This window comes from Pleurodeles waltl, chromosome 6 (genome assembly GCF_031143425.1).
Source record: "Pleurodeles waltl isolate 20211129_DDA chromosome 6, aPleWal1.hap1.20221129, whole genome shotgun sequence".
In the NCBI taxonomy this organism is placed as follows: domain Eukaryota; kingdom Metazoa; phylum Chordata; class Amphibia; order Caudata; family Salamandridae; genus Pleurodeles; species Pleurodeles waltl.
The window spans coordinates 562,039,649-562,050,809 of NC_090445.1; the positions used below are offsets into that span (position 1 = coordinate 562,039,649).

Below are 11,161 nucleotides of genomic sequence, written 5' to 3' on the forward strand. Positions count from 1 at the left end.
GGGCGAGTCCTTGTTCAGGTTTAATTTTGATGGGTCCTTTGCATAAGCAGCGTAATAGGCAACAAATACTCCACGCAAGCCTGTTCAGTGATGTTGACTTTATTGGAGGTAGGGGGCCTCTTTATAAGTTGTTTATGGTCCTCCATAATGATTTTAGAAGTCTATTCTTACAATAATGCAGGATTGTTGCTCACAGTCCTTTGGTGTACTCCTTCTCTGCTGTTCATATTGCCTTTTTTAAAGCTGTTACTCAGGAACTTCCTCATTACTCTTTTCAGGTGGTTCAAGCTGTTTTTACTGTCTTTAAGGCCAGCATGAACCATTACGACTTTTGTTTCCTGGGGCCAAGTTGGTGACCTTTCTGGCATATGTGGTTCGAATATTATGGCAACAACTTGTCCACGATTACATCCTTGTCATGCACAGGATCTGAATCCTGAGAACGTTTCTGGAAGGTTAGAGTCAAGCACTTCTCAGCTATTTCTTTTGAAATGTGACCTTTCCAGTTTAACCTTCATAGATTTTCTGAAGTCACTGTGGCTAGTAATGTTGTTGCTATTATCTGGGGACAGTGGTCACTTTCTAATCAGGGGTCTATTCTGTAGGAAATTATCAGATAAAATAGGCTGAGGGACGTTAAGGTATAGTCAATTGTTTTAGGGGTGATTCTTGTTTTTGCAGGCAGCTGGTCCTCTGTGAATCTACCACTTGGCTAGTGCTAGAGTGTACTTCTCCTCTCCCCAAAACTGCAAGAAGTGGGACTTAGAAACTTTTGCCAACTTTCTGCCTGGAGAATCGACAGATACCAGGATAGCTGTTAACGTCGAATTGCATGTCGGCCTCAACTTGCTGGTTCATCCCACTGAAGGAGCTCTGACTTCCAGGAAAGTTGAAAGTAGTTCATCAGGAATGATGCCGAGCAGTACCCGACTGATGTCAAGGCCTCCCTGAGCATGGACTGCTGACTTTGCATGCTCAGAGTTTTCCTTTCTTTGTAGAAAATTGCATTTGTGCTCCATTCTTCAGGAGCCCACTGTTGTCGTACACCACTTCATATTCAGCTTGCAGCTTGCCCCATCGACGACTTGTCAGCAACCATTTTTTCTCCATAAAAGTTTGTAAGTAAGTAGGTAAACCTTCCATTGGGATGAACCTGACCCCTAAATCGGACTGGCGATTCATCTCAGTTAGCTTTAACTTTTGTCTTTGACCCAGTCTATCACAACCAAATAAGCGCTATTTTGCGATTTGTGGCACTATTTTTAATTCAAACTTTAAAAATTCATATCTCCGGTTCTACTCACTGAATTTTGTTGTTTTGATGTCATTTTATTTACTAAAATATTCTTTATTTTCCAATTGGTTTAGCGTTTTTTCTTGAGTTGTGTTTTCACTTCATTACTGTTTAAGTGCTGCATAAATACTTTACACATTGCCTCTAAATTAAGCCTGACTGCTTTGTGTGCGCTACCAGAGGGTTAAGCACAGGTTTAATTAGTGACTTTAGTGGTTCCCCTGACTAGGATTGTGATTATCGTTTGAGGTGGGTCCTCACCCACCTTAACTAATACTCAATTAGGAGCTCCTACCTATTACTCCCGTAGAAAGGCCAAGGAACAAGCCATATATGTGCCTCCTGTTATCATAGCTCACATATTTTTATCACAGGTCTGCAGGAGTGCCATGAAGGCAATCCTAGACACCTCCACAGAGAAATCATGATTTGTAACTGTAACAGAAATCGTAGCAGCCCATACACAGGGTCAAATGGTAAGGGGAAGAGAGATAAAACACTGATGCAAATCACATTTTGTTCGGAACTGCAATGGAAGTCTGCAATGACACAATATCACATTAGGAAAAGAACCTTGTAACATGCCTATCATACACAATCCTTTGCCTAATTACCTCAAGTAACAAGCCCTGTAACCCATTGCTTTCTTCTCTAAAACCTAATTGCAGTTTTTATCACTGGAAATTTAGGAAAGCAATGATTATTGGCTTTCTCTTGAAAGTTCTTTCGGTGTAGTCATCACTCTGACTTTTATTGCCTTACTAAAGATTTCAATTAATTAAATTTCAAAATGAGTTCCAGTTTGGGAAAAGGACAATATGTACAATGTCAATGATGAAACAGAAGAGACTCCATGTGCAAAATAAGAATGTGCCTAAAAGAAATAAAAAAACATGATAGAAAATATTGCACCCACACAATGGGTACAAATATACAAGGCCCTGAAAATGGTAACGACTGTGAAAATGATCTGAGTAGTAAGATGGAGCAAAACATGGGAAGTCAAAAGTTCCAATCAGCACTGCTACACAAAGACACTGATTCCATGATGATGACCGACGACTGCCAAAAAAAGTTGCTTTGAAAAGGGATGAGACTCTGACTTCATTCTTCTTTTACACAATATCAAACCATATGGCCATATCCGATGTCATGCTTCCAGCGAGATTCAAGTTAGTTTTGTGTAAATCACAGCGTTCACCACCAAGCAATCCAACTTTCCTCCAAACCTGAATATTTTTATATGTAGCTTTCAGATTATGGTAAGCATGCAATAAACACCATTTGGACTTATTATTGCCTGTAATGCAACAAGTATTAACATTGCTATATTATGTAATCACAACACCCACAGGCACCTCAGTTGCGGTGGTGGTAGGAGCAGGGGCAAGACTAATGGAGGCAATACCAGCAGAAGTGGTGGTGATAGCTAGTGCAGCAATCCCAACCTGTGCTGAGTGGAGATAGATATTCCAGACTGTGGATGGGGAAGGGTGGTAGTCCTCACCTGTGCAACTGCAGAGGTGGTGGTGCGTGCCGATGTTGCAGCAAGAATAGGTCTACTACTGTTTCCTCCTGAGGTTGGTGGGCAGGGGCATGTTTATTATCTTTTTTTTCTTCTTAGGAAATCCCACACACAAGAGGAGTAGTTTATCAGTCAATGAAGGTCTGCATCAAAATGAATGTTGTGCATTGATGTAATGATCCACATTGCCTTCGGTGTACATGTCTTATTTGTGAACCATTTTCAGTGCAGGGTGATGTCACATAAAAGGTAATGACCCATGCATTTTGTAATCCTAGAGGGCATTTTGCACTATGGAATAGAAACTCAATTTGCCTGCCTATGCTAGTGTCAGTACTGCATCCTTTACACACAAATTCACATTATCTTTGCAACATTCAAGGACCTTCTAGCTCCAGAGACCAGTAAACATAGTCAGTACTATGAGTGCATGATACCATTTAATCCATATTCTGACATCTGGCTTGAAGGGTGTTGTATCATTTTAGGGTGCATTTATGGTGCATGACCAAGCCTGTCCTCTAGACGTGCCATGTGTCTTAAAGTTGTGCAGTTTACCATATTAAGCTCATTTCATCACAGTAATTTAACATCACTTCTATATTAAAGAAGTCTTGTGTCTCACCTTATACACTAGACTTGTCATGGTTATTATTGGGATGTGTTAGAAATGGGGTCTCTAGTTGGCAGCGGTATACAATGGTAGTCAGAGTAAATCACACACAATCTGAATTATCCTGTGCCCACCCTCTGGTATCTTGGCACTGAGGAATCAGGCTTAACTTAGAAGGCAATGTGTAAAGTATTTGTGCAATAAATCATACAGTAACAAAGTGAAAACACCACAAAATACATCACACAGGTTTAGAAAAATAGATATTTATCTGAATAAAATAAGGTAAAAACGACAAAGATCCAATAAGCTTTTGTTGAAATATCACTTTTACAAGGTTTAAAAGAGTCTTAATCCTTAGAAATAAACAGTTGTCTCTTTGTTACACACAGTACCTGGTATGTGTCAAAAATAATGATGCACGGAGACTGCAGAGGAGGAGATGCATGTAAAAATAAGGTGTGCATTGGATTTTCTGACGTGGCACAGACGATGCATTGTTTCTTTCCACACTGGATAGGGTTTGCTTTGTTTTTCGGTGCGCAGTCTTGGTTCTTCATAGTGATGCAGGGATATTTTGACGCCCAGGGATGATGCAGGGAAAATCCTTGATGCGCTGGAAGAAGGCACAGACGCTGCATCGATCCAGTAGGTGATGCGTCAAATTTTCCTTCGCAAGGCAGACGCAGTGTTGAATTTCCACTCGGGAAGTAGGGCTGCTTCGTTCCGGTCAGCTGTGCAGGCTTTGCGTTGTTTTTGGCAGGCGGTGCGTTGTTTTTCGACGCAGAAGGAGTTTCCTGAAGAGATGAAGTCTTTTTGGCCCTGAGACATCAGAAAACAAGAGGCAAGCTCAATCCAAGCTCTTGGAGAGCACTTTGGGGGAAGGCAGAGTCCTTCTCAGCAAAGTCAGGGGCCAGCTGGGCAGCAGGGCAACAGCAGGGCAGCAGTCCTTCTCAGCAAAGCAGTCCAGATGAGTCATTTGGGCAGCCAGGCAGTTTCTCAAGACAGAATGCAGGTGTAGATCCAGAAGTGCCTGAGTTTGTGGGGTCAGAGACCCAGTTTACATACCCAAAAATGCCTTTGAAGTGGGGGAGACTTCCAAGAGTGGTCTTGAAGTGCACAAGTTCCCCTTCCAGTTCCGTCCTGTCTGCCAGGGTCCCAGTAGGGGGTTTGGCAGTCCATTGTATGAGGGCAGGCCCCTGGCCTTTGAAATGTAAGTGTTAGGCCCTCCACCCTTCCAGTCAGGAAGACCTATTCAATATGCAGGTGAGTGCAGATGTGTCCTGTATTTGTAGTTGTCTTGGTGAAATGCACAAGGAAGCTGTCAACCAGCTCAGACCAGACGTTGATTGGAGACAGGCTGTAAGGCACAGATGGTTTTGAGGGCAGAGAAATGCTCACTTTCTAAAAGTGTAATTTCTGAAATAGTAATATAAAATCCAACCTCACCAATAAGCATGATTTTCTATTACCATTCTGGCCATACTAAATATGACCTGGTTACCCCTTTCAGATCAGAATCTACCACTCAAAATGTATATGAACACAGTCCTAATGCTAATCTATGAAAGGGCAGGCCTCACAGAAGAGGAAAACGAATTTAGGCGTTTTTTACTACAAGTACATATAAAACACATATGCACATGTTCTGCTTTTTACTTACATTGCACCCTGCCCTATGGGTTACCTAAGGCCTACCTTATGTGTGACATATATGTAGAAAAGGGGTGTTTAAGGCTTGGCAAGTACTTTTAAATGCCAAGTTGAAGTGGCAGTGAAACTGCACACACAGGCCTTGCAATGGCAGGCCTGAGATATGGTTAAGGGGCTACTGATGTGAGTGGCACAATCAGTGCTGCAGGCCCACCAGTAGCATTTAATTTACAGGCCCTGGTCACATGTAGTGCACTTTACTAGAGACCTATAAGTAAATCAAATATGCCAATTGGGGAATAAACCAATGTTACCATGTTTAAGGGAGAGAGCATATGCACTTTAGCTGTGCTTAGCAGTGGTAAAGTGCGCAGAGTCCTAAAACCGGCAAAAACAGTGTCAGAAAAGTGGAGGGAGGCAAGCAAAATGTTGGGGGATGACCACCCTAAGGCTGTCAGGTCTAACAGGATGACAGTGCCAACATATTTCAGTGTTGTCATGGTGAAAACATGTAACTGGATCTTTGAACTCTCCAGCTTTCACACCTCTGGGTATACTCTGAAGGCTTGTCAGAGTAATTATCAGTCGCATAATCTACTCTTACTGATCCAATTAATGTTCAGGTGAAGATCCATCTCCAGTGGCCAGACTATTCCTTTGATGTTTAGAGAGTAGGTCGCTCGTCTTTCTTTTAAAATCATGGGCCCACTTCTTGCAGTTATTCTATGGTCTTTGATTGTGAAGAGACTGCATTCACCTTGAAAGTCGGGTGGAGATCCACCTCCAGTGGCAGACTATTCTTGTGATGTGTGATGTTTGGATGCATAGCTCTCACGCATTTCTTTTAAAATCATTACACAGCTTTTTGCAGATATCTATGGTCCATGGCTGTGCAGAAATGGCGTTCACCTTGTTGGTGATTGACTGTCAAGTATAGGACTACGGTCTTCAGTATGAGATGATCTCCTCAATAATGGCCTCCTCTGACATAATCTGGATGTCCCTCTGGGAGAATCTCTGCTTTATCTGCCACCGGAGTCCGTGGACCCTAGTACATTAGATTTTCAAGCTGGATGACTATTCTCAGCAAAGGATCATGATAGATAGTGATGACTTCCTTAAAAAGACACCATGGCTTGGTGATGGTGATCAATGGCTACTTGGGTACAAAAGAAATGGCTGTGACAGAGACACACAAGCTTTATCTTCCTTGGCCAGTGCAGCAGTGTGTAATCAGGCTTCTTCTTCCTATTTTAGCTCTCAGAAATTATACCTTTATTGATTTTAATATTCCAGTGTGCTGCAATATAGGTTGCAAATCTGTTTGCAGTATTAAAGGGTGTAAATCGGCACCTGGATATACCAGCTCTGATGAGCCTGTTAAATACAGGTATCTGCTTCCCTATTACCAGGGTTGAATGTAACAATATAAACTACAAAAACATATAGGCAGATCAGAAAACTCCATTGACTCTCCTCATCTGCATCTTCTCAGATGTGGAATTCACAAGGTAAGTGAACTGCGGATGGAGTTGAAAAATACCTTAAGTGGTGCTCTCTTTGTTACAGTAAACATCTGGTGAGTGTGGGCTTGCTGTGCTGCACCACTTTCTCATAAATATGCCCCTCACCTGGTAAGCTGAGGTATGCACTAAAAGACGTGTGTTTTTTTAATACCTGGCTTCTTTTGTCACATAAGACATGGTTTGCTGAGTGGACAGTGGAGTGAAGGAAAATCACAGAAGAATGGCGTATGTTGAGAACATCATGGCAACCATTAGAAAAATGTATGTTTTTTATTTGTCTTTTTTCCTCTTTACATGAACCCAAAAGTGAGGAACCCTGCACAAAACAAAGGCAAAAAGTGTTGTTTAAAGCATGTTATATGTTTTACGTGTTGTTCACCTTGTCTTGACTGAATAGTGTTGCCTGGACATAAGTGGAATAAGATGTTTTCTGGGGCAAGAGATACCCTTATATAGCCCTGATGAAAGCCCTGGACTCTTGGGCTTAGTGTAATAAGGGCTGAAACATGTTGACTAACAAAGAGAGGGCGTAGGATCTTCATTTCAATACACACCCTATAGTAATTTTGTTTAATCATACCAGAAATGCCAGAAATAAAATGGATAGCTTTTATGTTTTCTAGGTATTTTTATTGTAAGACCCCTGGCTGGAGAAAATATCCTAACTGGTCCCTGGAATATGGTTGAGCCCATCCTGGTTTTTAGGGACCAGGATCAGACCGGAGGATTAAGCATGACACCAAAGGGTCATGTGAGACTCTATCTAACAACACTGAGTGATGTCCTGACTGAGGACAGAGTTTCACTCCACATAAAAATGCATCTCTCCACTGAGATGGGTCAATACTTTTAGGACACTTGAGGTGAGAAAAAAACATGTCACCTTTGACCAAGTTTCTGATGGTGAGGTCTTACACTCCACTTCTCCATAAGTAATATTTTCTTGGTCTTAATACCCATTCACAGATACTAGCTAAACAAGAAGGAGCTCTTCCATTTATAAATAAAATGTCAGACCTGTTAGCTTTTCCAATGCTTGTTTAATATGTAGACTGAACACTGGAGCCCAGATTTACCAATGCTTTGTGCCATTGCAAAGTGACACATTGGTATTTATTTTCCTGCTCAAAAAGTATTTTGCACTGGAAAGTTGCTCTTTCCTCAATGTAAAAAAGTGATATAAACTGCTTTGCATCACTTGTCCCCCAAAACTGACCAAGCTACGCCCCTCTATATGTTCTGCTCCAACGTAGTGGCAGATAAAGCTTAACAGATACACAACGGTGTTTTTCGACCTCACGCAACATAGGACAACAAATGTAGCTACTGCACTGCTTTGTCTGGAAAATCAGTACAGAAGTCCGTGAGTTAGTTGACATTAATTACTTTTGCCAAACGGTATCTGAGTGTCAAATCATTTACCGCTTCCTGAAATACGTTTTCGGTCAAGGAATTCCTATATAATTAAAATGCCCGATTCTGGACTTCGGGTTTACCACCATATGAAACGTACATGCATGCCTGGTTCAGCTGGGTGCCTTGACATGCGGTGCTCGCCTATCAAGTATCCGTCGAACCCACCCATCACATACTCTGGTCTGTCAGCGCAACACGGGTGCAAACCTCCCATTCCTAAAGAGACTCTCCATGCTAGGAACAGCTGAGTGCACCTGTTGCGGTTTAAATTCTCAAGCTCATTGACACCGTGGCTTTGAGAAGACAGGCAAAGGCCCACTACTTCGGAACCCAAGATTAGGTGGTAATATTTAGCAGATTCGCATATTTTGTTGCACATTGAAGTTGTGTGTTACATCTGGTTTGCAAACAGAAAATATATGCACGCAGAACTTAAAATCCTTAGTTCACGATTGTGTTTTTTAAATACAGGTTTTACTTGGGATATAGGTTTTTCCCCTCATACGACTGACCTATTTTTCGTAAATGTATACCTGACTAGGAATCTCTAACTTGAAGTTGATGTGTAGATCGTGGACAGCAGCTGACGGCTTCTCCGTTTGCACCAAAACCCCGGGTCCCTTAAATATTTACGTATGCAAAAAATAGACCCCGGCGGCCTGCACAACTAAATGAAGTGACCTTTGAGCAAAATACTGTGGCAGTTCAATACCACCCATTGCTAAGAATGAGTTCTGAAATTAGGAAAAAGAATTTGGTGCACCTTTTGCATGTCCAACATATTCAAACTTTCAAATAGCAAGAGAATGTACAGACTAGGGTCTTGTTTACAAGCCCCTTGCGCAGCCTTCGGGTCACTTTCTCCCATATAACAAGTGGTGCACCCCCGGCGTAAGTGTAAATAAGGCCCTAGGGCCCATATTTATACTTTTTTAGCGCCGCATGTGCGTCATTTTTTGACGCAAAACCGGCGCAACTTGTAAAATACAATTGTATTTTGTAAGTTTGCGCAGTTTTTGCGTCAAAAAGCGGCGCAAATGATGCGCTAAAACAGTATCAATATATGTTTCTTTCCCTGTTGCATATATCACTTTTATAGGTATTAATATATGCAATTTGCCGTGTTAAATCCTACCTAATGTGACAGAAGCCTGGTGCGTCATTCATTCATAACCACATTTTAACACAGAACAACGTATCACAAGGATTTGATAAGTTTCCTGAAATGTAATCGTACGTTAAAAACAAAAGTACTTTCAGACCACTGTGTCAAGTCTCCTACCCGGGGCTTTCGACGGGTCCATTTTGAGGGTTCAGTTCTTCCTGGGCTCCCAACGCAGCAGCTGAAGCGAATGGGTCGCAGTGCAAATGGAGCCCTATTACAGTCGGGCGGTAATGTCATTACCCGGCTGCTCCCTCCTGTAATACGATGCCCCATCTTTAAAAAGATATGATGTATTCAGATATGGCACGAGTTACAGTTGAAGACATGGAGCTGAACCGAGGGCAGGTAATGTGCTGGGCTGACGGCAGGTTCCTGCTCTTTGGGGCATCGGAGCCTCTGGTACCAGCAAAGCACGCGAGACAAAAGATCTAAGAACACACGCTCCCCAGCGGTACAACAGCGGCGCAGGTGGTAAGCCCACCGCAGTGGAGGAGTGCAGGGGGAGTATTGTAGTGAGATTCATTCAGGATGTGTGAGCCCAGTTTACGTACAGTTGGTGCTGTGGCCCAACTAAAATATAGGATGCAACAAGCGGGCCGGTATCGAGAGGACGCTACATCCAGGCTGGATAGTCCAGTTCAATTGGGTTGGCAGAGGTTTTTGAGGGCCTGCTACAATGACCTGTGTAAAACCTGGAGGTTACGGTTTCATTGCCAGCTAGATACCTTGGTATGGTAATGTACTCATTGTCAAGGGTGTATGTCTCTCTCTTTCCAAAAGGTTTTTTATAATCTGCATTTGATACATCATCAGTTCCAAAAAGCAACAATGCACTGCCCAAAGAACATTTTAATGTCAGATGGAACATCTGAAATTTAAAATGTACTACATAGAGCAGTATCGTGTGCTGCTCTAATCATATTACAGCAAAAGAATATGATGAGGAGAAAAGGGTTACAAAAATGACATTGCGACAATGACAGGCAACAGTGAGATTTGTCCGCAATCAAAACATTTTTGGTCTCATGCTGAATCCATGATTGGAATTCTGTACTTGCAGGTCCAGAGTCAAAATGAGTCGCAGGGAATGGAGTCATAAGAAAAGTAGTTTACCAAACTGGGTGGGGGTAATTGGTCGAAGAACTTTGTGGGGGCAACTAACATCCTACTTGTCCACCTTCTCGACTGTTGAGTGATAAACAGGTGCATCTCCCATTTAGCCTTGTGGAGTTTTAAGACTTAAAATCACGGCCAGTCTATACTTTTCTCACTGTACAAAACATGAACTTGCAAATAGGGCTAAGGTTTTTCTTCTTTTTTCTTGCTATCCCATTCCACCTCGAACCTCCTATAACACTAAGAAGCTAATTGAGCAGGGGCTCACTGGAATATCCTCTTCCCATTACAGCAAATATATATGCTGACATATGTGGGAGGCTTGCTCTACCTACGTGAGCAAAAATACACAAATGAGAACAGCTTTGCTAGGTGGATTTTCAAATGCACAGATATAAATGTAAATGCAAGGTGTCTGAGCATTAGCTCTATACACAGTTAACATCTCTGTTTAATTCACCTTTTGGTTAAATCTCGGGAGGACCAGGGTTTGGTTTAAAAATGGGACCTCTGTGCTGCAGCTCTGTTAAGGAGCAGCCTGAGGCAGGCAGTAGGTGCCAACATTCTGATTTGTGGGTCCTGGATCCCACTGCCAGGCTGAGAATTCATTTATTAGGCTGGTGGTGGGGGGTGGGAGGGAGGGAGGGATGAGACCCCAAATACCCCACTATGGATATGCCCCTGGAGGCGTGGTTTCAGAAAAAGGGTTAAAGATTAGACATGTTGATTGGGGAGGTCTCCTAGAGGCAATATAAGCATGTTTGTTTGTAGGTGCCTGGCTAGCCATACGAGACAGTGGATGTAAATTGGAAGGGCTTTGGATCATAGCCTTCAGAATTCCTCAAGATCCAAG

At 42.4% G+C, this 11,161-nt stretch overlaps 1 protein-coding gene across 1 annotated transcript in view; it reads right to left on the bottom strand.

Annotated features, from left to right (window-relative positions):
• The window catches only part of LOC138299976 (AMP deaminase 1-like), a 342,156-nt gene extending 332,739 nt beyond the window's left edge, over positions 1–9,417 (bottom strand). The window contains exon 1 of the mRNA XM_069238734.1: positions 9,310–9,417. Coding sequence (XP_069094835.1) covers positions 9,310–9,331 — 22 coding nt within the window. The 5' untranslated portion in view covers positions 9,332–9,417. The remainder of the gene's footprint in view (positions 1–9,309) is intronic.
• Positions 9,418–11,161: the final 1,744 nt, after the last annotated feature.